This window comes from Saccostrea echinata, unplaced genomic scaffold, assembly GCF_033153115.1.
Source record: "Saccostrea echinata isolate AGI-Se365-2 ecotype Australia unplaced genomic scaffold, CSIRO_AGI_Sech_v1 ptg000022l, whole genome shotgun sequence".
In the NCBI taxonomy this organism is placed as follows: domain Eukaryota; kingdom Metazoa; phylum Mollusca; class Bivalvia; order Ostreida; family Ostreidae; genus Saccostrea; species Saccostrea echinata.
Genome location: NW_026889771.1, coordinates 402501 through 429940, shown reverse-complemented (window position 1 = coordinate 429940; position 27440 = coordinate 402501). Strand labels below are relative to the sequence as shown.

The 27440-nt window shown below is 32.8% G+C and overlaps 2 protein-coding genes across 6 annotated transcripts in view; both read right to left on the bottom strand.

The window, feature by feature from the left end:
* Positions 1-1078: 1078 nt before the first annotated feature.
* LOC133190751 (geminin-like) lies at positions 1079-9584 on the bottom strand. The gene is made up of 7 exons (XM_061326442.1): positions 9465-9584; positions 4926-5027; positions 4459-4633; positions 3771-3853; positions 3413-3502; positions 2512-2698; positions 1079-1454 (listed from the first exon to the last, which is right to left on the bottom strand). Exons 1-7 carry the CDS (start codon positions 9546-9548, stop codon positions 1450-1452), a joined length of 726 nt encoding a protein of 241 aa, XP_061182426.1. The 5' UTR covers positions 9549-9584; the 3' UTR covers positions 1079-1449.
* A 1095-nt stretch (positions 9585-10679) lies between these two features.
* LOC133190154 (brefeldin A-inhibited guanine nucleotide-exchange protein 1-like) overlaps positions 10680-27440 on the bottom strand; it is a 31100-nt gene continuing 14339 nt past the window's right edge. For 2 of the 5 annotated variants that reach the window (XM_061325632.1, XM_061325633.1), the window contains exons 22-39: positions 26411-26539; positions 23295-23453; positions 23049-23184; positions 22798-22935; positions 22450-22619; positions 22012-22163; positions 21641-21813; positions 20701-20861; positions 20467-20597; positions 19929-20058; positions 16250-16524; positions 16013-16097; positions 15550-15667; positions 14424-14566; positions 13936-14110; positions 13573-13711; positions 13224-13341; positions 10680-12549 (exon numbers count right to left, since the gene is read on the bottom strand). In XM_061325632.1, the coding sequence (XP_061181616.1) occupies positions 12415-12549; positions 13224-13341; positions 13573-13711; positions 13936-14110; positions 14424-14566; positions 15550-15667; positions 16013-16097; positions 16250-16524; positions 19929-20058; positions 20467-20597; positions 20701-20861; positions 21641-21813; positions 22012-22163; positions 22450-22619; positions 22798-22935; positions 23049-23184; positions 23295-23453; positions 26411-26539 (2667 nt within the window). In that variant the 3' untranslated portion in view covers positions 10680-12414. Of the gene's footprint in view, positions 12550-13223; positions 13342-13572; positions 13712-13935; positions 14111-14423; positions 14567-15549; positions 15668-16012; positions 16098-16249; positions 16525-19069; positions 19085-19928; positions 20059-20466; positions 20598-20700; positions 20862-21422; positions 21474-21640; positions 21814-22011; positions 22164-22449; positions 22620-22797; positions 22936-23048; positions 23185-23294; positions 23454-26410; positions 26540-27440 lie in introns of all 5 variants that reach the window. The other 3 variants (XM_061325629.1, XM_061325631.1, XM_061325630.1) reach the window with 3 other exon arrangements.

The following is a 27440-nucleotide window of genomic DNA, read 5'->3' as shown; positions in this document are numbered from 1 at the left end:
ATGACTAATCATGGCTTTGCTGCACTTGAGATTTTTTTTCTATATATTCTTATGTAAAACTTTTATCACCTATTGGGCCCCACCCTACCCCCCGGGGTCATGATTCGAACAAATCTGAATCTACACTACTTGTGGATGCTTCAATATAAATATGACTAATCACAGCTTTGCTCTTCTTAAGATTTTTCTCATATACAGGTAGTTTATGTCTAATATAGTGGCTTAACTGTTTTTTGAGATGATTTAAAAATTTTTTTTCCTATATACTCCCACATAAAATTTTAACCCCTTGTGGCCACACCCTACTCTTTTGGATCATGATTTGAACAAACTTAAATCTACACTATGTAATGAGGCTTCCACATAAGTTTCATCTTTTCTGGCCCAGTGGTTCTTGAGAAGATTTTTAAAAGATGCCATTACATTTCACTAATTCTTAATCATCTCCCCTTGAAAAAGGGTGTGGCCCTTCATTTGAACAAACTTGAACCCTTTCACCAAAAGATGCTTTGTGGCAAGTTTGGTTGAAATTGGCCCAGTGGTTCTGGAGATGAAATTGTGAATACTGTAGAACACTAAATTTTCGCGACACCTTATTTTCGCGAGATAGTCATTGACTTTTTATTAGCGAGACAAAATTTTCACAAAATTGTGGTTATTGCTCTATAATTTTTAGAAATATTCATATACATGTACGTGAGAATGCAATTTTCACGAGCACACCTTCTCACGTAATTACACGAAAAATAAAGTTCTTGTGAATAAAAAGTGATTTACAGTAGTTTCCACTAACAACAAACAAATTTTTATTAATAAAGCTCCCTTAAACCTTTGGCCCAGTTGAGCTAATAAATAGAGGATATTCAATGTTTTGTAGAATTTATTGACAATAGTGAACCAAAGTACTTTTTAGAGCCCGCTTTTCAACAGCTATTTCTTCTAAAATTCTTTAACTTAAAGTGTCAGAAAATGTGTTTCTATTTTATTTCTAGTCACTTCATGCTCTAATTATATGAAACTGTAGGAAATTGAAAATATTTTGTGATAAAGAAAATTTTAAAAATGTCATTCAAACACATTAAAAGTGAGAATCTTTATTCTATAAAAACTATACAATATACAAATCAAAATATGGTGATTCTTGAAAACAAATTAAAAGACAATTAAAATTTCACTAAAGAAAGTGATCTTCTACAAGACACATGTCAATCAATTCTAAAACTAAGACTACTGTCACTATTAACCAGATTCTGGCAAGTTCCTACATTTGAACTTTCCATCAAATCACTTAAAGACTTGAAATTGATAATCTGGATATCATAAAATGCTGATCACAGTGTTTTTCTTGCCGTCTTCTACAGCTCGGCCAGTTTGGATTGTTTCCTTTCTCAGAGGAACACCAGGATTGTTTGGTCACCCACACTAATGTCAGGCTGAACTACCCATCAATCATTCTAAAATAAAGAAATTTGTCCTTAAGTTTTTTTTTTTTATCAATTACAGAAATCTATAATTTTCTCTTTACATAAAATTACAGTTGATTTTTTTTTATCTCAAATACCATAGATATGTTGAAATAAGGTGGAAGTCCCTACCACCTTTTCTTGTGTATTTTAACCTTAACATCTCTAATCCTTGGATATCTCTCTGTTTTTTTCTTGGTCCCATTGATTCAAGATAATGAGGGTTGACTGTTCATGTATTTTGAGGGGAAATCAAAATGTTCTATATGACTATATAAAAGATAAATCACTAATGTTTATAGAGGATGCTTAAACTCAAAAAAAAAAGAGGGCCACGGACCACAAGGCTCACATGAGTAACACCGGCCCCCTTTTATTAAGAAAAGATTTTAATATATTTTCCCTCTCTATTTACATGAAAAAATTTGACCCCATATTTTGACCCAACCCTATCCCCAAATGTCCATGTTAAAACTTGAATCCACACAACATTGAAATGCTTTAATATCAATATGGCCTTCTGTTCCACAGAAAATATTTTCAAGATTTCTTTCCTGTATACTAGGATTAGGTAACATTTGATCCCCTAATTTAGCCCCACCCTAACTCAAGGGACACTAATTTAGAGAAAAAAGACTTGTATCCACACAACTTGAGTATGTTTTCATATAAATACAATTTATTGGAACCTACTATTCTTATTTATATTAATTGCCTTTACATCTTAGCATAAAGCTTTGATTGTGGCCCCTTATCTTAAGGATGTACAACACACACACCCCAAGAAAATTTCCTGTCATTTAATTTTTGTTATTTTTGTATATTTTATACATGACTATATCTACTATGTGTATGCACATTTTGGACAAAATCATTCGAGTTGTGTTTGGACAGGAAGTTAGAAAAGTTACCCACCTTTAGCTGTGTACTATACTATAACTATAAATGTTTTATCAGAAAAGCCTTTTTTGCCTTTGGTTCAGGTGAGCTAAAACTAGCTGTAATTCCTATATTACGGGAATAGGAAGTTGGACAACACTGTACCCACCTTTGGACTGTGTGCTGTCTGTGGTTAATGGCTCTGGTTTGTCAACTCGGGATGATTCTTGTTCTTTATCTTCAGGGGAGGTAATTTCTGTTTCTCCAGATGCTATCTGCTCATTGTTGGACTCTGGTTCCTTGTCTGGGTTGTCTCCTTCTTCTTTGGGTTTCTCTTCATCTGTTCCCAACATAGTCTGTAAAAAAAATTACAATGTTTTCATTGTACACAAATAAAACTAAATTTTAGTGTTAAGACAGATATTTTATATTAATACATCGTTAAAGGTGTCCCCACGTCAAAATCTTCTATGGATTAAACTTTTTTGCATGATAGTATGTTTTGTAGAAATATCATTTAATAGTAACAATAAAAAATGTAGATTTGTAAAAGATAACAAAATGTTAATATATCCTTCAATTAATCATTTATCAAATACAATTTTAAAAAAAGGCATGAGGTTTTACTTATGTTTCTTCATTCAAGTAAAATATCTCTACCATATACAGTTTTTTCTGATATCAACAATTTAGATACATTTATTTTCAAGTTATTTGAAACTGTTAAAATTATGTTATTTTTGTTATATGTTGTTATTTTCTGAAGTAGACATGCACTTCTGTTTATTTTTTCCTTACATCTTTAAATAAGTGAAAAACCTATAAATTTTTTGTGATTGTTATAGATATCTAAATACAATAAGTGGAAATTAATGCCGTTTTTCTACTTAAACCATTAAAATGATAAGGGTGGAGTCATCTTAATAGTGTACCTTTATCTGTTTTTTTTTCATATATTTTGAAAGCACCAAAACTGAACATGATATTCATGTACATGTACATAAAGCTACTACATGTATATACATCAGATCATTTCTGCAACAGTCTCAGATCCTGTTTTCAGTCAATACCTGGATAACATCAGCAAAATAATCCGCTTTTTCAGCCATCTCTGCTAATTTAGAGTTCTCCTCTCGCAGATCTTCAACTTCTTTGTGCAACTGGAAATTTTGAGTCAAACTTAAATTCAATTATTTTTATCTCAAAATATCTGTGTTTTTTTTTTTTTAAATCTCTTTCTTTAAAACCAGTATCTAAAGAAGAGCATTTAATTTGATAACATGTGCACTGTAAGTCCCTTTTCTGATCTACCACAATACCATTTTTTATTTGTAAACTTTTAATATATTCATTTTAACACCCTGAATTCTTTTTTAAAATCTAATAGATGGCATGTACATTCATAGAAGAAAGTGTTTCCATACACACCATTTCGTTTTCGTGAAGTGAATCATTTAATGCCACTCGTCTCTGCTCAGCCAGTTCCTTCCAGTAAGACTCAGGAACTTCCTCTATAAAAAAGGAAGTGACATGTACATTGTCTTATTATCTCTCACTTGCAATTTTTTTTGAGAGGAAATATCCCATTTTATTATAATAGTTAACAAAATAAGTGCTCAAGGATCTCAACTTTAAAATACTGATCTGATATTTTCTTGTGAGTATTTATATTTAAAATTCAATTCATTATAAAACTTTTGAACTCATGAACAACTTTAGTATTTAGTACTTCCAAAAATACATTTAAAAGTCATACTTGGGGGGGGGGGGGGGAATAAATATATAAATATATATATATATATATATATATATATATATATATATATATATATATATATATATATATATATATATATATATATATATATATATATTGTGAATTCCCATTACATACTTTAACAAATTCATTATACGGATATAACGAATTAAGGATATAGCGAAGTAAACTTGCAGGACCCCAGGACTTTGCTATAACCAAATTTTACTATATATCATTTGTAAATTGTATGGTCAGATAAAATTGTTTGAAAGATGGTCCTTGTGGTATGTTCAAAGCAGGATTTATCTTTGTTACTATCAATAAATGCTTTCTAAATATCATTTCCAGAACTCTTACCGCTGACCATTAATTCATAAGCCTCATCATCAATGTCTTCATCCACAGACCCTAGACTTTTCAGCCTTCTGTTCCTCTCTGTTTGTACAGCTTTATGGTCAAATGTTCTCTCGTTTTTAGGATCGTTGTACACAGTCAAAGGTTCCTTCAGGGGTATCAGTTTTGTAACTTTTTTCTACAAGAAACAACAGATAAGATTTTTATTTTGCCTAATTAAGAAAGGCCCATATGATCTTTTATGGTGCGAAAATTAAAGGAAAACAAGATATGTGCATCTCCAATATTTATGATGTATGCACTGGGTACATAACTTAATATTATGATGGTGAATTTGAAATAAAGTATTAACGTCATGAATCTTATTTTATTACATCAACATTGTAAAACCAGTTCTTCAAATCAGAACATTAATTTGTTTTAATTTCAATTGTGAGACAGATCCTTCAAATAAATAGCACACTTCTAACCTTTGTTGTGGAGGCTTGCCCTGTCTGTCCTATCAGTTTTTGTGGATTTTGAGCAGAACATTGAAGAGTCTGGAAGATTTTTCGGCTTCCTTGCAACTGATCCTGAAAGAATATCAAGTGAAATAATTTATGAAGTTTTATGTACAGTTACAACATTACTTTAAAGGATGCTAAGACCAAACATGTGGTTAATTACTTTGAAAAGTAATTGATTAAATTACAATTACTTTGAAATCTCAAGATTATAATTACAATTAAATTACTTAATTTCTGAGAAAACGTAACCATTGTTTTATTTGCAAATAAGATTCTTTAGAATTTAAACTAAAGCATTTGCTGTTATAAAATGCATAATATGATTATCTAATAAACTATGTCAAGCAAAGTCAGGTAGAATTTTAATATTTTTAATAAAAAAATTATTTATGAAAATAAAACCCAATACTTGTGAATATTTTTAAAACCTATGGACAAAATTTTCAAGGGACAAGTCACAGGTACAGAGAATATATTACGCAATCATATTTTAAAAAAGAAATTGAAACGAAAATGAGAAATTTTGGGAAATAAATTATTTTAAAATTTGGACCATCTATGTAATTTTTTACACTCTAGCTGGAGAAATATCAAGTTTTTTACATTGATATATCTACTGTTTTTTCTTATTTGACTAACAAAGAATGAAAAGACAAAGTGTTTACCACAGTTCAGACTTAAAAATTCTGCCAATCCTATAATATTTGTTTTTCAAATGATAATATACACTGGGGAAAATCTTAATGCATATTGCTTGTTTATATAATTGTCACAAAGTACTTTGCATTAAATAAAGACTTACAACTCAGTAGACTTTGTCTTTTTTATTTTTTTTAAATGGTAACACTTTTTGTTCCAACATGGGAGCAGTCGCCAAAATGGGATATAATAGCCTGTTTGGGATAAAATACTGCATACAGGGAAATTTTTGCCCCTTTCATCCTAATCACAGGTGAGCGAATTTAAAACAGTGCGAATTCAAAGAACACAGTTTAATTTCTTAAACAAAACTGCGACTGGTCGAATTTAGAACGGGGCAAAATTGTTTGCAAGTGTGAAAGGGCGAAAATAACCCTGTATACAGTATCCTAAATGGGATATAAATTTACAGTACAAAAAATGAAAATTTTATTTTGGCTAAAAATATCATTAATCCGCATCAAAATACTTAAAAAAAAATTTAACTTTTGGCAAGCAAGTTTTTCTGCAACCCTACAGTTTGTTAGATTGATCTCTAAGAAGTTTAGGAACTTCTGAGGGATGAATCTCCTGAACAGTGGGTATACAGAAATAGTGTTAAATCCAAAGCAAACTAGCATGGCGCGGCGCCATGCCTTTTTTCCTCGCCGCCATGCCCTTTTTTCCAGCGCCATGCCCTTTTTCTGCTTGCCAAAAATAAATAATATGCCCAACAGTGGAGATTGACTAGCTGCTACGTTTATTCAGTGCATGCTGATTAGCCCTTTTGTTTATTTATGTGTACTCAAAGGTGTGAATTCACAGCAGGAAATTACTTCTCACTTGAACGCACACAGCCACTTGGTCAGGTAACATGCCTCAGACTGTTAGGGTATAGGAGATAACATGAGAAAAACATCATTTGATTGCATTGAATATGCAGGAATTAGCCCAACGTCTAAGATAGATGAACTTGTGAATTAAATGAATTAAGACAGAATCGTTTTTTTTTTTAACTGAAAGTAGGAAAAAACATAGTTGATGATGAAAAGTGTAAAACAGTCTGCTAATTTAATCTGAATAAACTCAACTTGTATTACACCAAACTGAATATTATATGAGAAATGGGCTCGGAAACAACAAAGTATGAAGTGAATTTCTTTGAATGATTTTTTTTTTCTTTTGAGTTGACACCCTGAGGGTCAATTAAAAGAATTTAACAAGATTTACAAGATTTATTTCATTAAAGTTTTATTTTTTTATTTATTTATTTTTTTGTTTAGATCAAAAATTCCACTTGATAATATTGATAGATTATTTTCCAAAGAAGGAAACTGCCAATAACAATTATTTTCTAAGTAACCCCCCCCCCCCCCCTCCCCTTGGAAAAAAAATACTTTTGTTTTTTGCATGTCATACACCAATAACACTATTCCAAACAGGAAAAAATCTTGGGATGCCTCCAACTGATAATTCTTGGTGCATGCAACAGCTAGATTCACACCTATAATGGTTTTTAAAATAACCTAATATCTAATTCCTTGTGTAAAAAATTAAATATACATTTTTTAATTGTCATGTCAGTGTGTGAATAGTATTATGCTGTTTTTCTTTTTTAAAAATGAATAATTGAAAACAGGTTTATAAATTTCATTACCTTTTAATTATACTTGTTTACAATGTAAATAAAGATTTTAGTATACATGTAATAATAATTAAAGTACATAGAGTAAAAGTTTATAATTTCAAAGGCACGTTAAAGAAGGCCCCCACGAAAACTTGTCGCGGAATCAAGTGCCCTTTTGATTTTTGGATTACCATGCCCTTTTTAGGGTCTAGATTTAACACTAAGAAAAACTTACTAACCAAAAGTTATTCCTTTATAAGTACATGTATCTTGATGCAGATTTGTGATATTTATAGCCAAAATTAAAATGTTCATTTTTGCACTGTAAATTTATATCCTATTTGGGATATTATATCCCAAACAGGCTATTATATCCCATTTGAATTCGGGTGGTTTCGCCCGTATTACCTATTCGCCCTAAGTGGTTTCGCACCGTTTCCCTGTTCGCCATGAGTGGATTCGCCTTGAGTGGTTTTCTTCAATCATACTGTGTACTTGATGTTTATTTAAGCAAAAGTCGTTTGATCACTGAGTGTTTAGATTAAAATAGACATAAGGTAGATTAACATTATCATAATATTGAGCATGTTAATTAAATTTAATTATGAGTTGTCAATCAATACTAAATAATTATTTCCAATTTTAACGACAGATGACATGAATTTTTCTTTAAAAAATCACGAACAAGGGGAAAAAAAAACAAACTAAATTCAGCTGTGTTAAAATATGTAAAATAAATAAGCTTGTTTAATCGTTTCAATTTTATTCCAACAATCTCCATCTTTTTCTCAAATTTTGATTGAAGTAGATTTACGTTATTTTAAAATCATAATCAAATAGGTGTACTGTGTAGATTGCATCGCTTTAGATACAATAAAAACCTATCCCATAGCATACACGCAAAAACCATAAAACATTGAAGATATGTCATAGCAAAATGCCAAAATACAGACAGGTATAACTGGGGCGAAACCACTCGACGCGAAACCACCCAGAGTGAACATGTAAGCGGGGCGAACCCACCCGTTACCTCCCATTTGGGCGATTGAGCCTAACTTGTTCAAGATTTAAAAGGTAACGGGTGGGTTCGCCCCGATTACAATTTACATGTTCCCTCTGAGTTGTTTTGCCATGAGTGGATAATACCTGTTACCTGTAAGTTAAATGTTTTAATTTTTCCACGTGTATTTTTGCAGTTTGCTATGACAATGTTTTATGTTTGTGCTTTTTTTGGCATATGTGCTATGGAAAAGGCTTTTATTGTATCTACTGTAGATTCTTTATTTTTCGCGAGTACTTATTATCGCGAAATGGTAAAAAAATCTACTTAGATCAAACTTTGAAAAAAAGATGGAGGTTGCTAGAATAAAATTGAAATGATTAAATTAAACATATATTTTACATATTCAACACAGATGAATTATTGTTTTTTTCCCTTTGTTCATGATTTTTTAAAAGATCTGTCATGAAAATTGGACTGGAAATAACTATTTTAAGTATTGATCAGCAACTCGTAATTGAATTTAATTAAAGTGCTCAATAATTATATTAATCTAAACACTCATTAATCAATTTACTGTTTGCTTACTGTTAAAGAAACATCAAGCAAACTGTATGTTTGAAGAAAAAGACTTGGGCCGAATCCACTCAGGGTTAACAGGGAAATGGCGCGAAACCACTCAGAGCGAACAGGTAATCGGGGTGAAACCACAATTCATTTAAAAAATGAGAGCTTAAAAATTATGAAAACTTTCATTTTTGCACCAATTTGAAAAAGTGAAACTGTTTTGGAAATGGTTTTGAAGCCTCTTAAAAACAAACAATTGCCTTTTAAATTAAGAAATGCTTTTTAAAAATTATGCTCCATAGGCCTAGCTAATTTTGGGTACCGGCTACTTTTTGATCACCCCTACACTCCCCTGTGGGGTAACTTTAAGTTTTATGCATGTCAGGTAATATGATGCGTGAGTTAGTGAAACAGGCAATGTATCAATTTTAAAAAATTAACTCTAAATTATAATAAACAATATGACAGGAAAGGTTGAAAATAATTATATATTAGACCCAAGTCATCGCGTTCATAGCAGTTGAAGTGATCGCATCCTCTCTGTTTACAAAAATCAGCTGTACATTTCGGTAATATTTCGTACCTAAATTTTAAATGTTTCACCTAGAATTTATCATAAGTTAATACATACACTATCTTTGTTCATTTTTTCTTTGTGTGAAGACTTAAAAGGGCATAAATTTTCTTGGGATTCAATGTTCCTTGCAATCTCCATCTTGAAGTTGAAATCCCCGGGAAGATATCACGTGACACGTAACTTGTTAACTCGATCATAAATATGTCGAACAAAGAACATTTGCCGAAAGTTTGAAGAAAAATTATGCCCATAAATTTTTGAATATAATCATTTAAGAATATGACCACAAAAGTCTATTTCTCGCTTTTTTCTTCACTTAAATTTCAGGCCCGTAGCAGCGGTTTCAAAAGGGGGAGGCAACTTCCAAAATAAAATATGACCCCCCCCCCCAAATAAAACAACATAATTTACTGTCCAAATCCGGAAATTTTCCAGTGCTTGACCTCTTACAACATCAAAAAGTGGGGGGGGGGGGCAAACTGCATCTATAGGAAAATTTACTAAGCAAAATATTATACTCAGAAAAAAGTGCCCCCCCCCCTTCTACGGGCCTGAATTTCTAAATAATTATTTCTACTCATAATCACCAGTGATATCTTTCCCACATATATAAGGGTTTGCCCCGATTCTTTGTTTGCCCCCATGGAGATTTCACACCAAGTGATTTCAACCCATTTTTACCGCTGATAACATATATACGGTTGAAGAGAGTGGTTCCACCTCTTTTATAAACATTGTCAATATAAATATACTGTATATATATATATATATATATATATATATATATATATATATATATATATATATATATATATATATATATATATATATATATATATATATTATATTGGATGGTGGGTAGATTGTATAACCATTTAATTTTAATGCTTAACTACCAACTTAAAAAAATAATTTATAAAAGTTTCAATACTTAAAAATAAAATAAATAAAAAATTCATATAATATTAATCATTAAATCTTAAGAATCAAAAAAAATTAATTATATGTAGTTTTCAGGAATACATGCAAGGATGCAGCTAAACATGTCAAAATGTTTTGATAGAATGATAAAATTCAGAAATAATGATTGAATGATTGACCTCTCAATTTAAAAGTTTAAGGTGCTCATCATTAATTTAAAAACTGCAATGTTCATATGACCATATCCAACAATTATAATTTAATATAAACACACATCATTTAGGCAAAACCACTCGGGGTGAATCCACTCGGGCCAACAGGGAACTGGCACAAAGAAAAAATCTCTGATTACTTCAGAGTACAATATTTATTTATAAAGAGTCTCTCCATAGATGACTCTGGATCCTACATATATAAAAACATTCATTGTTATCACATTTGAGGTCTTCAACGGCAAGACATAATTTTGTTTTTCCTTTACCACCATATTGTATAATGCTGTTAACAATAATGGCTATACATGTATTCTGCAAAATATTGAATTTATGAAATATGAATTTATCTAAATGCTTTTAAAATTAAACTAATCAGTGAGTAAAATGCTATTCTGCTATTAATAATAAATGATAGCAATTAACATCTAGTTTTCAATCATCTGATCATGCCTCAGACTGTCTCATACAACATGCCATATGCAGAGAATACATAATTCATTAAAAAGAGAAAAAGGGAAATTACATATTAATAGATGAGATCACGGGTTAAATGACTACGGGCATGTAGCTGCTTATTAACTGATTAAGCTAAGACCAATTTAAACATACATTTAATAATTTTCAGAGCTTGAATCATTTTTATTCATTTTAAAAGCCGTAAATATATGTATCTTAAATAAAAGAAAATTAGTCAATCACACTCTGTTATGTGTATAAAACAATTCATACCAGATACATGTACATGAATGCAAACTACAACAAACATGAGATTTCTGAACAAGAAATATACACACAATTTATTTACATGTCTTTATAGAATTGTATGAAGAGCTACATGTATCTATAATTATGACGGGTATAAGGATATGGGTCTATGACTGTCTGCTGTCACCCTCTGATATATGAGAAAAGTCAATTTCTCTGACAAAATAGAACTAGATGATAGTACTGTGGCTTTCAATTTAAATACAATGTATACTTAGTATACAAATGGACATGTATCAAAGCAGAAAACTAAAAATGTACAATAAATGATTGGTCCCCACTGTATACAAACAAAAAAACTGAATACATTGGTGTGAGTATATAGACATTTCTCTTAATTATATTTACTCTCAAGGTCAACAGAATCAACTATTCTGAACACATGCACTGATAATGAAAATGTATTCTAGACATTGAATGCAGTTGTTTTTTTTTTAATATTGTGCATGTATCAGCTTCAACCCTTCTTTATCAACATTAAATCAATATTTATAAGCTACATGTATTTCTAATTTTATGTTACATTTTTGATAAATATATCAGTATACAACAAGCTATCCTTGACTGCTATTTTTTCAATATCTACACATATTTTTGGCCGTGTTAAACCTGTGCTCTTGACAAACACAGTTTTGAGATAACTACACTTATCACAGTGTTTAGTTATCTTACAAAAAAAAAATAATGGAATGTGCACTCTCATAAATCTACTACTTTTCTAACTTTCACTGAATTTGTTTATATAAATATTTTTTCTTATTTTCATAAAATAGTTCGACTTGCTACAAAGTGTTAAAACAAGACCAATATCTGGCAAGTTAAATTGTATATAAAAGTTAATAAACCTCTATTCAAAATAAAAATAATTCACTTAACATGATTTAAAAAGATGTTTGACTTTTTTTTTAACATTGCTGTATTAATCTATGTACATGTATATTGTACATGGAGGCTTTTGGGGAAAAAAACAAGGATTCAATGAATGCACTTTTAAAAGAGAGCACTTGCAGTGCTGAACACTTCAACATAAGTATTACAAGAAAATGAAAGATCTGTGGACCATCCAATGAGTCCTGGGTTATGGAAATAAATATAAAACACTGCTAACTACTTGATATGTGACAAACATGGCCGGCTCGACTGAAGAACTTGCGTAATGTGGACCTCATTTCCAACTTCAAGTCAAACATGATGACATCACACATTAAGTTGTAATATGCCGCTGCATGAATTTTGAACTACAAAATATATTTCAAATTCATTTCAAAATTTTGTTCGAGAGCTTTTATATGTATACATACATGCATTTGTAAATAGGTATACCGGTAGTAAAAATTACAGAAAAGATCTGAATCAAATTTAGTTTAAACAATATTTATTTAGTAAACTGAATAGATTAAGCAACAGGCATGCAATGCCTATAAATATCCTCTCCATAAAAACATTTCCTAATCCTCACTTTTGAGTCTGTTTATGACTTACCCTATTATCTGTGACTTTGAGGAGGAGTAAATAACTTACCCTATGATCTGTGAGTTTGAGGAGATATTAGTGACTTACCTTATCATCTGCGAGTTTGAGGAGGCGTTAGTGACTTATCCCATCATCTGTCAGTTTGAGGAGGCGTTAGTGACTTACCCTATCATCTGTGAGTTTGAGGAGACGTTAATGACCTACCCTATCATCTGTGAGTTTGAGGAGGCGTTAGTGACTTACCCCATCATCTGTGAGTTTGAGGAGGTGTTAGTGACTTACCCCATCATCTGTGAGTTTGAGGAGGCGTTAGTGACTTACCCTATCATCTGTGAGTTTGAGGAGGCATTAGTGACTTACCCTATCATCTGTGCTTTTGAGGAGGCGTTAGTGACCTTACCCTATCATCTGTGAGTTTGAGGAGTCGACGGTGACTTACCCTATCATCTGTGAGTTTGAGGAGACGGGTGATAAGGAGAATCATTAGACTCCCCCAAGCTTCCCTGTGGCTGTCAGACTGAAGGGATAGATAGTACTCCAATGATTCTCGGCAAACCCTGAATAATTCAACATTTACACATCAAGATCTGTTTCAAATGAAACCAATAACGAGCATGCTAAATATCTAATTCAGTAAAATCAATTAACCTTTTATCAATAGTCATACACTTAAAATATTTTAGATTACATTACAAATTAATTTACGTCAAGGGAGAAAATACTTCAGACATTAAAAAGTTGCAAAGACCAGGATATTCAACATTATGTAACTCAATCAAAAATCTTACGTGATGAGCATGTTTTCCACATCTTTCCATGCATCCATTCTGGACTCATCATTGTACATCCGAAACAGAATCCTGAACAAACATGCCAGACTCTGTGTCTCCTGCTTCAGAAGATTGGGTTTGGCTTTTCCACGGAATCCTGAAAAAGGAAAAACAAGAAAAACATAAATATTGTACATACATCTAGATCCTCTGTTTAAAACTTTGATTTTGGTAAGGAAAGTATATTGTTCTTAAAGAATTATTTTCTTAGCATTAAGGAAGAATGCATTCAATCACCGAGTGTGTAAAAGGATTAACTTGATTAAGGAGAAGAATAAGTATAAAGAAACTTTACCTTACTCCCACAAATTAGTAACATACCCGCTTTCCAGAGGATGTTCCTCTGCTCATGATTTGAGTTGAAGGCCTTGGCAAACTTGTGGGATTCCAGGAGACAGTCAGCCAGGAGAAAGAGTTGGTCTGAGGCCAGGAACTGGTACATCCCCTGGTCCTCTCTCTGTTGACTGCCATCTTGTAAATCCTCGGTTGATCCTCCCTTATCAAAAAATAATAAAAAAAGTCAAAATGCTGCATTCGTAAATCAATGTAAACATGTATGTGAATTTAATTCATCAAATGTCTCAATTTAACCTCATCATCAGAGAATATGAACACATCCTCTATAGTACTGTCTTACTTTGAATGATGGTTTAATTTGCATTACAGATTTCTTTAAAGCTTCAGATTATTAGTGAGATACAACTACCTCCCAATCATGCAGTGCACTAGATAAAGCACACTGGAAACACGAAGAAATAAAATTTATCTTTTCTTTTTTTGCATATACATCCATTGCTTTAATGTAATACCTGAGCAGCCACTAGATTCTCAGCATCCTCCTTTCTGCTGGTGGCTGGGAAGAAGACAATGTCATCAATTGTCTGGATAAGCTCTAGTTGTACCACACACTTAATCAAAAGGCCCTGGAAAAGTTTCTGGTCAGAGGACACTTCTACGAGGTAAAAGAAATCAAAGCTATTATTCCTGGGCTCGTAAGAGTGACAATGTTTCCTAACATAGAATATAATAATGAAAGTAGTGAACAAATAAATTAAAAAGAACAAGAAGTCTGTGAGCCAATGCTCACTAATAATATCCCCGCTCTGATGTGAATACACAAGTTCGGTTATCGCCAAAGACAGTGATAATTAGGAAATTGACATTGGATTTGCAAAAACTGAATCCCAACACATGGCATGCCTAAACAAAGATTGTGCTAAAATTTGAAGCATCTGCGATGAGTAGTTGCTGAGAAAACTGCGACCAAAGTTTGTTATGTGTTGTACGGACAGACGCACGGATAAACAGGAAGTTGACATCAGATTAGTACAAAAATGAATCCCACCATATGGCATGCCTAAACAAAGAGTGTGCTACAATTTCAAGCACCTGCGATGAGTAGTTGCTGAGAAAAGTACGACCAAAATTTTTTATATATGGTACGGACAGATGCACGGATAAACAGGAAGTTGACATCAGATTCGTACAAAAATGAATCCCACCATATGGCATGCCTAAACAAAGATTGTGCTACAATTTCAAGCACCTGCGATGAATAGTTGCTGAGAAAAGTACGACCAAAATTTTTTATGTATGGTACGGACAGACGCACGGATAAACAGGAAGTTGACATCGGATTCGTACAAAAATGAATCCCACCATATGGCATGCCTAAACAAAGATTGTGCTCAAATTTCAAGCATCTGCAATGAGCAGTTGCTGAGAAAACTGCGACCAAAATTTGTTACGGACAGACAGACAGACGGACAGACAGACAGACACACAAGGGTAAAACAGTATACCCCCCTCTCCTTCGGAGCGGGGGTATAAAAACACAGAGTTGATAAATGTGTATGTCACATCAACCAACACTTCTCTACATACTACAACAATTGACCGACTGTATTACATTATTTTGTAAAATTCTGTGCTCACTAGAACGAGGAATTTTGTGGTCTCTGGAATCCTGGGATATGGTGCTGTTGACACTGTGGTTACTGTCTGCCCTTACTAGCCCCCGGCTATCATGACTGCTGTCCATTGAAACTGCATCCTGAAAATTGAAAAAAAGTACTAGTATACTGCAAGTGTTAATACGTGTCAAAACAAGGTGGAACTAGAAAACTGATAAAGTCATACAGGTTGCAGTATGATTACATCAATTATCTTGACCCTAATCAACTAGTTAAAGAAACCATGGAAGTCTATTTCAATTACGTAATGAATTTGAAATGTGCATTTTGAAAATATACTGAAGATATTTGTGCCACAAAAAATGTGGTCCTGTGTTAGCCAAAACAACATAACAGACTTTTCTCATTTGCTTTTTATCTCTGTTGCCCTATTGTGTTGAAATTTTGACTGATCTCACTATTTTTCAGACTGTTGATGACTTTACCTGGCTTTCATCAGCATCAGGTTCTGAATCTCTACTGGACACCATTGATGTTGACTCGGCTGTATCAGGTCTCCATGTCAACAAACTGTAATAGATTTAATTATGATACTTATTTTTCTTACATAATAATCACAAGATTATTTACAATACTCTTAAAATTATTGCCAGTAATTCTTATGATAAGTACAGATTTGTATTTTCTCTAAGACAACTTCTGGTTCATTCAATACTTCTTACCTTGTTGGAATTGTGGACCTAAATATATCCAGCATACAGGAGCAGGTTTGGTGCCAGACCTCAGGTGAGAATTTGGACCCATTAGAGATGACCAAGTTTTCCAGACAATTTGTCCCAGACCGGGCCAGTTGTTCGTTGTCCTGCTTCACGCACCAGTGAAGCTGATTGTACAGCTCCGTCAATAAGACTGGACTGAGGATATTGTAATATTGGGTGAAAACATCCACAATGGCATACAGAGCGTGATTACAGGTGGTCGTCATCCACTCAGCCTTCTGTAAGGAATGAAAATAATGTCCATCTTACAGAACATGACATACTTTGAGACCAATACTAATTTTGTAGGAAAATAATCCTCTGCCTACTAAAACAGATGGCAATTTCTGAACAGAAATGGAAGTTAGACATGATATTCTAGCAAAATTTAGCAGCCCAATGAGGGCAAAATTTCTGGAAAAAATCATTACTGGAGATGAAATTTAACATAGGAAAAGTCAATCAACTTAAGCAGAGGGTCATTCTGCCATTTCTTTCCAAGATAGGATGATATCAAAAATTCAGGGGTTTGGTTTTACATTCATTTTTTTTATTATAATTATCCAGAATTATACCATATGCATTATATACAGAATTTTAGATGGACTAATGCATGTAATGACCAAATGTTAGTACCATTAGATGAAAATTTACATGTATTTATAAAAGTGATCAGATTAAATTATATACTGTACTATTTTCTGGTACACATACATGTATGTCAATATATCAGCTTAAGTTTATTCATATCCAGTAATCTAAGCAATTTAACCAAATTAATATTTAATGAATTGTAAAACAATTTGTTATAAAATCATAACGGACATAATACTACTAAAATTATAGCTGGCATAATTCTACAATGTGGCATTAGAACATATTCTTTGTACCATTCTGGGTAAAGCTACATAACCAGTAAAACTAAACACTTTTCACATACATCATCAAATGAAGACAAGCAGAAAATGTCTGGCACTGTTTAATTACAATACAATTAGCTTTCTAAAGAAACTGCAGCATAAAAAAGCAGAGCATGTCATTATTCACTGGCAAAGAAATCATGACTTACATTACAGAATATCAGCAGCTGTTACACAATCACCTGATACCTGTAATCAATTTTGGTGACTTTTACCTAAAAACCTGCATTCCACCATTGCCCACACAAAATAAAGAGACTTAGCAGCTACTGCTCCAAGGTCATTTTTTTTTTATAAGTGTTTAACAGTGATGTGGTAATATCATTAATATGTAGAATATCAACTGACTTTTCAGTTTGAAAACCTAGCTAAAAGTGGAAGGCGATGAGGATTTAAATCTCAAAGTCAAAGATTGTATTTGGTATAAACTATGTTATAGACGCAATGTAATTTGTAAAGAGTATCACTTGACCATTCAGTCTCACACTTCCTGCCGAGATTCAAGATGACAAGAGAAAGAAGTGTATTCATTCCAGGGTCAAAAGGTCAAGGTTAGAGAGACAGTGATAGATGTACACAAAGTTGTGGACATAATTTAAAAAGTATTTTGGATTTTTCAGGCTCACAACTTTTACCACAAATGCAAGATGCCATGGCCAGAGGAAAAAATCATGATCAAAAGTTCAAATGTCAGGGACGGTGATTGAAATTCATTTGACCAAAATAAAATTGTGAATCTTATCAATTTATTGTGTGAAAAGATGTTTTCTGTGAATAAAGTAATTTTGAGAGGGATGCTCAACTTTCTGTTGAAATGCTACATTTCAAATATCAAACTTACATTGATAAATATACTCAATTCTAAAGAAGTTTAATTAAGTTTCTTCCTTGCCAAAAACCAAACACACACACACACACCCTCCCTCACACACACACCCACACACACATATGAATAGGCATTATCAGAACACCAATAAAATCCTTGTTTTGAAAAATTCTCTGTATAGTGATGTTTAAGGTTTGGTTTGAGGTGATCTGCAACAGGCAAACATGGAGGACTTATTCCCATAACCAAAACACAAGAGCACAGAGTAAAAGGGAAAAACGAAAGAGCAAAAAGTGAAATAATCATTGGTCCATTCACCGCAGAACCAATAATTTTACAATTTATCAGTTTTCAGATTTGCAATAATATACACAATGCTGTTTTTTAAATAAAAATAAAAACAAGACAGAATAAAAGAACTTGCATGATGCATGAAGAAAGAAAATTACCTCCTCTGCCTGTCCGGTACAAAGACAAAGAAGAAGTCCAATAAAATCAGGTAGAAACACAGTGTCATGGACAATAGACATGCATAGTTCTGCTTTCATAGAAAGGTAAATAGGTTTTTTCTTTTAACTTTTCATATATTATAAAATTTAGATTTTTTGATCATAATTCAGTTGTTCCTAAAGTATTCTCTGAGAAAATTAACTGATCATTCATATTTGTACAAATGTATCAAATAGTTAACATAGATTTTAACCAATCAAAAACTATACCACCTGACTTTGTTTAGGAAATATTAAAAGTCCTCTAATTTTCTACAGCTTTAACCCTAAGTTTTTCACCCAATCTATTTACGAAGTAATCAGAGAAACGTGAGAATAGCTACAAGGAATGCTCACTTTTTTCTAAAACATTCAGATGACAAACCATCAAATGCTAAACCTCTATGTGTCAATCAGATGAATGTTAGAAAGCATTTCTTAGTGTGCACACAGTTCCCATAACAAAGATAGACAATAATGTAGTAGTGTTTTTAGTGTCCATGCCATTTTTAGTCAGAAAACTTAGCACGCAGTGAAATGGCTACATTACCTTGCTTTTAAAGTGCTGTAATAACAATTAACTTATCTTTACATGTGGCTTATTCACTGACTACATGTATTTACCAAAAAAAAAAAAAAAAAAAAAAAAAAAAAGATCAGCAAGAGTATGAAATCTGCTCAGTAACAATCCACTTGTTATCTATTTTAAACTGCCATCTTATCAATGTACAAGTAATAATTATTGTCCTAATACTCAAGCATTTTTTTTCTTAACATATTTATTCTTGATCCTTCATCAAATTCCATGTCAATAATCTGAAATTGTTTCAAACTTTAGTACATGTAAATGTATTACATTTAAAAAGAAAATTTAAAGTCAAGTTATATACAAATGATACACATGTGGTACTAAAATCCTTTTAAATTATAATGTGAAGTACAAACTGAGCCATTTCTACAAAAATACTATTTATCTAAAGCTTAACAAACAAATTACATTAACTGGGGGAAAAAGCTGAGTCATATTTGAAAGCAAAAAAATGCCATAGGCAATTTCTCAGCTTTCAAAACTTGTTTAAGTTATACTTTTTTCATGAGGTGAATGTAAAATAAACATGTTTTCTAACAATTTGCATTAAAAAAAAACAAAACAAAAAACAAAAAGATCTTATTTATTGTTAAAAAAAATCCCCCACTTTCATTGAAATTTGTGCAGTTACATTTCGACCAATTAGCACCTGTTAAAAGTGTCCAACAACACAGATAACCCAAGAACAAAGCTGTGGTGTTGTAAGAAATCTCTACGGGGTGAGCCAAAAGCTGTGTGTAATTAAGTGCCACAAAACCCTGCACCATCAATAAGTCGTTAGTTGTCCACCTCTACCAGACTAAAACTAACTTACGCTGACCTCATTCTGTTGCTCCGGTAACTTCATGTTGTCAAAGATACGGAACACAATCTGGAACAGATCCTTCCACCAATGGCTGGCAAAGCTTTCACCGTACGTCTTCATAATCTCAAACATCACTGTTAATCCCCTAAAAGCCAGATCAAACATAGGTCATCAGAGAGTACAAAGGTCACCTTGATGTACATACATGTTTCAGATAGACAAAATCTAATATTGAATGTTTTAGTGAGATGCATAAATTATTAAATTGGTTTAGTTACATATCTAAGATTTAAAATACAAAAACCTAGATAAATTTACATAACAACTTGCTCTTACGAGTTACATGACTACATGACAGACTGAGACAAAGTCAAGCACTGAATGTACAGACTCAAAGTCATTTTCTTTACTAAAAAAAATCTACTAGTTCTTTTTCAGTTAATAACTTCACACACATTTCTATCTACACTCTCCAATAACTATACACCCTCACTTTCCATACACAGCAAGGGTACTTTGATTTTATCTTGGTCTGTTATAATTTCTTGTTTACCTGGTCCTAACATCCAGCTTACATCTGTTGATTACACAAGACAGTTCAAATAACACTGGGAACCACCCCCTCACCCACACACGATCCTCCTCTGGAATATTTAGATCCTCGCCTCCATGATCTTTGAACATCTACAACAAGAACTTGACATATTAAAAATCTGCATCTCATGCATAGAAAATTTTTTCTTCATCTATTCTTTATGATACGACACAGGTTTTAATTTCTACTTACATGGGGTTTTTCAGCAACATATTTTGCACAGTTCCTAATCAGCCTTATGGCTTCCATACTTGTATCTGGGAAGGCTGCATTACAAGCAAACTCAGACAAACATTTAACTGCATCTTGGAATGAGTCAATAATGGAAGCAAAATGTTTCTCACATATGCTGGCTGCAAATATAAATCAAACAATTATTTAAAATGCTATGTATATAAAGACATATCTGAACATTATTTTTTATGCAACATTATGCTCATAGCATATGCAAGATTGTAGTGTCATCAATTATACAATCATGAACTTTCCTTCAAAGAGAAACACAATCAAGATGCTAATGACTACACTTCAACCTCATCACTTAAAATCAAACCTGTCTATCTCTAGAAAATTATAAACAGAGTACTACAGGTATTAGTGCAAAAGTGCATTCCTAGTGTTTAGAAAAAAAGACTTAGTTTAGTGTAGGAGGAAACATTAAAAAACATTCCAGTGGTAAGTCACATATAGCTGAATTTTTAAGCTATCACTAAACTTCTGACTCTAGATTTCAAAATCAAACAGAAGCAATCAAATTTTTAAAAGCAAGAAATAAAAATCCTAGATTTTTTTTTCTTTCTTTTTTTCTTTTTTCTTTTTTTTTTTTGGTGAAGAGACGTATAATTAATGGAGCAGAAAATCTGAGGAATAAATGTGAATGGGTGCACACACTGCAAATTATACTCTGTCTTTACCTTTACAGAAGGTGAAGTCATCTGATCCCTTGACAACACCACTGCTGGCAACTGTAGTACAATGTAGTGTATGTGCAATAATAATAAACGGAATTCTACTGACTTACATACTTTGATAAACAAACTTTTCACATATATATGTGTATTCTTGAAAAAATGAGCATATTTCTGACTCATGCATTCAATGAAACAAATGAATGCAACAAAGTCATACTTACAGATAATTCTGCCTGTGGTTTGGAATGCTAGTTCTACTATGCTTTCTTCATGATCAGAAGCAGCTAAATGAAAGACCCCAAAAATATTCTTCCAACCAGAACGAATGTTAGCATGTTGGGAGTTTACCATTTGAGCAACACAACGGACAACCATGTCTCTTATAGTGGGAGATCTAAAAATACAATTTTTTTATTTATAGTGATTTTGCTTGCTAAAGTCTTCCAGTTGTGCTGAAGATTGTGAGAGTAAACAATTTAAAAGATTTTTTTTTCATTAAGGGTGATCTAATAACCTAATAAGGCAATACTTTGTAATTATTATGAATAAGCATATTGATTCACAGCCTTATAAAGATAGCATTTCCTCTGACCTGTTCCTTTTCATTATATGTTCAAATGGCCTAAGAAAGTCTTTCTGGAAGCGGAAGTTGGCAAACTCTCCTTTTTCTATGAACTTCATGGAGAGCTGCCTCAGGGAATCCACTGCAAAAAAAGCTATGTCTTCATTGGGGTTACAACCCACCTAAAAAAAAAAGTTACAAAGGTGCTCAAAGACAGTATAAAATAATTAAAAATAACAAATGAATTGCAGATTTTGTAAGGTTTTCATATCAGTATCATATTTACAGAACAAAAATACCGTGATTTACAGATTTTAAATCTCACAGAATTTTTTAGTCATCCTGTTCTCTATAGAGGGTAATATGAATTTCCGATGGAAAGAACATTGATGAAAATTATGTGTCATGAAAACATCTTTTAACACAAAATTCAAGTGAATCATATAAACTTCTTTTGTGTATACTGACCTTATTGAAGTGATCACCAATGATCTGCCAGATCCTTGACCACTGCAATCTAATACGACCCATGTTATAATAGGAAATCTCCACAATTTTTGTCAAGCTGAACATCCGTGGGTGATTCACATTGGAAAGTTCATCCATTGAGACTTGACAAAGAGCCTTTACAAACTCAACTACAAGTGAAACATGAAAAATTGTGCATCTTAGTACTGAATTTAAAGGAGGGACTATACTTTGTATACATGAAGATTTATTTCACACTTAATTTTTAAAAGCTCTTTGCACAACATTTTTGAGATAAAGTACATGGTACATAATATATTATAGATTGGATATATGAAGGCTCCTAACCGATGGCATCTCCATCAAGTTTGACAGATCCTGTGAAGATTCTATCCACAGCCACCACAACACTCTGAGAACTCGTCTCCCCCATCTGTTCCTGGAGGTTAGCCAATCTCTTAGAGTCCAAACCACCCTTTGCTATCACTGTAAAAATATACAAATATAGATGTGTATATTCTTCAGATCATCACTCTATTCATTGATCACTTGTATACCAATTTATGGACACCAGTTTCAAAAAAAAAAGTTACATGTACCTTCTGGATCAAATGCCTCTAGTGGATGCCCTGCATTATGTATTTCTCTCTCCTTGTGATGGCCTTTGTTTGACCTTGGTTTCACTCCAGTACCAATTAACTGGGCAAGTTCTAGTTGTGAAATGCATTTTGCGATCTATAATACAAAATCACATGATACAGCATTAAATTCTTTGACGCGCAAAAAGAAAGGCAATACATTGCTTTTTGTTCAGATATTGTTTGCTTCTTTTAAATAGCTTTTACCTCTAACCAGGATTTTCCCAGATAGTTGCCATCTGTGTGAGCAACAGAGATGAGGGTTTTGATTGTATCAATGTTTTTGGTTTTCATGTCTGTCAGTGATGAGGAGGCAGTGAGAAGGGTAAACCTGGCTAAAGCCTGCACATACGCATCTCTCTCCAACTAAAATAAACTACGCACATTTATTTTGAAAAAATCCTAATTCAATTTCACCTTATCTATAAAAAGTTCAAAATATTATTGTTCAGACTTGATCTTGTTATGCATTATACATGTACACACATGTATATCAATGTGTCAAGATGAGCAAGATTTTTCGCAAGAAAGACATTTGGTAGCTTAAGTAAAACATGTTTTATTTAAAAAGCATAATCCAGGGGTAGAAAAATAGCTGGCCTGCTGGTCCTAGACCTGTAAATTTTGATCAGCACTCTCTAAACATACTGTTCCACCAAGCCAGTAACTGTTTAGTAAAGTTAATGGAACACAAACAAGTACAACACTAGTAGACTAATTGTTCTCGAACAATTAGAGGTCTTTCCACCTTCTTTAAATTTCATATATTCTTCACATTTAACTCTCTACTGCTTATTTTTATACAAAAGAAACCAGAAATGGCTTGAGAGATGGAAAAAATGAAAATTTTAAAAATTTTTGAAATGACCTTGACCTTTGACCTTGAACAAATATTCAAGGTCAAAGGTCAAGAGTCACATTGCAATTAACCCCATGCTTCTACGACTTTAAGTTTTAAAGTTATAAGGTTTACTAGTAAGCGCAAAGACATTAAAGGGCGATAACTCATATAAGGGGTCACCGGATACTTTTGCACTGATTAGATTAAAGTTGTGCCTAAAGACCCTGAATACATTAATGAAGGCTTCGTGTCTCTGTGGTTTATGGTTTCGGAGGAGTGGTGATAACAAGGTTTTTTGCACAAGGGGAAATAACTTTTAAAAGGTTTAAGCTTAGGGGACAAGATTGAAATCTTTGAAATAGTTTTAAAAGTACATATAAAAGATGCAAAGATATACTGTATATGTTGAAAGACAAAAAAGCTCTAAAAAGAGCTTTATTTCTCATATTTGGAGTGACCTTGACCTTTGACCTTGACATAATCTTCAAGGTCTAGGGTTAAAGAATCTAATGCAGTTGGTTTCATGTCTCTACGACTTATCGTTTTGAAAATTTTTCATTATTTGTAAACTTCAAAAACTTTCAGGGGCAATAACTCATAAAAGGGCTCAACAAATCCTTTTGTAATGAATAGATTGAAGAGTCTTCTCAATTAGTCAAAGACATTGGTGAAGGTTTCGTAACTCTACGGTTTACAGTTTCGGAGGAGTAGCGATAACAAGGTTTTTCGCACAAGGGGCAATAACTTTTAAAAGGTTTAAGCTTAGGGGACAAGATTGAAATCTTTGAAATAGTTTTAAAAGTACATATAAAAGATGCAAAGATATACTGTATATGTTGAAAGACAAAAAAGCTCTAAAAAGAGCTTTATTTCTCATATTTGGAGTGACCTTGACCTTTGACCTTGACATAAACTTCAAGGTCTAGGGTTAAGGAATCTAATGCAGTTAGTTTCATGTCTCTACAACTTATCGTTTTGAAAATTTTTCATTATTTGTAAACTTCAAAAACTTTCAGGGGCAATAACTCATAAAAGGGCTCAACGAATCCTTTCGTAATGAATAGATTGAAGAGTCTTCTCAATTAGTCTAACACATTGGTGAAGGTTTCGTAACTCTACGGTTTACAGTTTCGGAGGAGTAGCGATAACAAGGTTTCTAGTGAAAGGGGCAATAACTGCGAAAGAGGTCATAGGTTATACGCGTTGGGTCAAATTTGTTCATAACTTTATATGACCTTTACGATGAACAAAAAGTCTTTTCGATAAATGTCGAAACAAAAAATCAGCGGAAGAAAAATAATAATAAGAAGAATAAGAAGAAGAAGAAGAATAACTAGTAGACTAATTGTTCTCGAACAATTAGAGGTCTTTCCACCTTTAAATTTCATATTTTCTTCATATTTAACTCTCTACTTTTTATTTTTATACAAAAGAAACCAGAAATGGCTTGAGAGATGGAAAAAATGAAAATTTAAAAATTTTGAAATGACCTTGAGCTTTGACCTTGAACAAATATTGAAGGTCAAAGGCCAAGGGTCACATTATAATTAACCCCATGCTTCTACGACTTTTAGCTTTAAAGTTATAAGGTTTACTAGTAAGCGCAAAGACGTTAAAGGGCGATAACTCATATAAGGGGTCATCGGATACTTTCGCACTGAATAGATTGAAGTTGTGTCTAAAGACACTGAATACATTAGTGAAGGTTTCGTGTCTCTGCGGTTTACAGTTTCAGAGGAGTAGCGATAACAAGGTTTTTCGCACAAGGGGCAATAACTTTTAAAAGGGTTAAGCTAAGGGGACAAGATTGAAATCTTTGAAATAGTTTTAAAAGTACATATTAAAGATGAAAAGATATACTGTATATGTTGAAAGACAAAAGAGCTATAAAAAGAGCTTTATTTCTTTTATTTGGAATGACCTTGACCTTTTACCTTGACATAAACTTCAAGGTCTAGGGTTAAGGAATCTAATGCAATTAGTTTCATGTCTCTACAACTTATCGTTTTGAAAATTTTTCATTATTTGTAAACTTCAAAAACTTTCAGGGGCAACAACTCATAAAAGGGCTCAACGAATCCTTTCGTAATGAATAGATTGAAGAGTCTCCTCAATTAGTCGAAGACATTGGTGAAGGTTTCGTAACTCTACGGTTTACGGTTTCGGAGGAGTAGCGATAACAAGGTTTCTAGTGAAAGGGGCAATAACTGCGAAAGAGGTCATAGGTTATACGCGTTGGGTCAAATTTGTTCATAACTTTTTATGACCTTTACGATGAACAAAAAATCTTTTCGATAAATGTCGAAACAAAAAATCAGCGGAAGAAAAATAATAATAAGAAGAAGAAGAATAATAATAATAATAAACAGAAGAAAATCAATAGGTCTTTCCACAGAAAGGTGGAAAGACCTAATTAAACTTTGTGGCCCTATTGACCAACAAAAATTGCAAATATGTAAAATTATGACCACATTTTACTCACCTCCATGTGAAATATACAAGCTATTCTAATGGCACATCGTATTCCATCTAAGCAGAGAGTGGCAATGTTAGAATCATCACAATCTTGAAGTCCCACACTGAACGCAGCTAAAAATGGAGTCCAGGCCATCTGTCATGGTGCAAAACAAGTTCAAATATTCATAACAATTAACATTTATCTTATTTATCATCAAATTTCAATAAAAAGATGGTAACTAGAATTCATGTTTGCTATCTGAAACAGAATTAAAAGCAATTAAAATATCAATGAATTGAAATGCAAAGTCCCTAAAAACTGTGATGGAGGTTCAATAAACAGACATTGCCCTATGTGTGAAGTTAAATAACAGCCTTTTTATAGGTCATCCTCTACAAAGATTGACATGTTTCATTATCAACTTAAATGTCAAGGTCAAATTTGACTGCAGCAACAAGCATTCTGAGAGTATTGCATTAGCAATACTAGTCCCCTACCAGCAAGTGTAATCTGGTTCCTGTTAAGAATTGAAAATGCCATAATTCCGTCAAAAATTAATGAAGCGGGACGAAATGCAAACTTGATCTATAACTAATCAAGGTAAGCCACATACCAAAAATCAGCTCAATATCTACAAATGTTTAGAAGAAAATTGCGGAAAACCCTTAAAAATTGAAAAGGCCGTAATTCCGTCAAAAATCAATGAAGCAGAACGAAATGCAAACTTGATCTGTAACTCATCAAGATACACTCACATACCAAAAATCAGCTCAATATCTGCAAGCATTTAAGAAAAAAGTGCGGAAAACCAAGTGGGACAGACTGACAGACAGACGGGAACAGACAGACAGACGGACGGACAGCTAGACAGACGGACAGACAGACGGACGGACAGACTCAGAGGAAACCTTTAGTCCCCTCCGGTTTCACCGGTATGGGACTAATAACAACACTTATCACCTACGTGTGAATTAAAGATGTGGATCAGAAATGGTCCTTCACAGGCATTTAACAAATTCAGTGTCAAAGTTCAACTCTCCAAGATGATAATGCC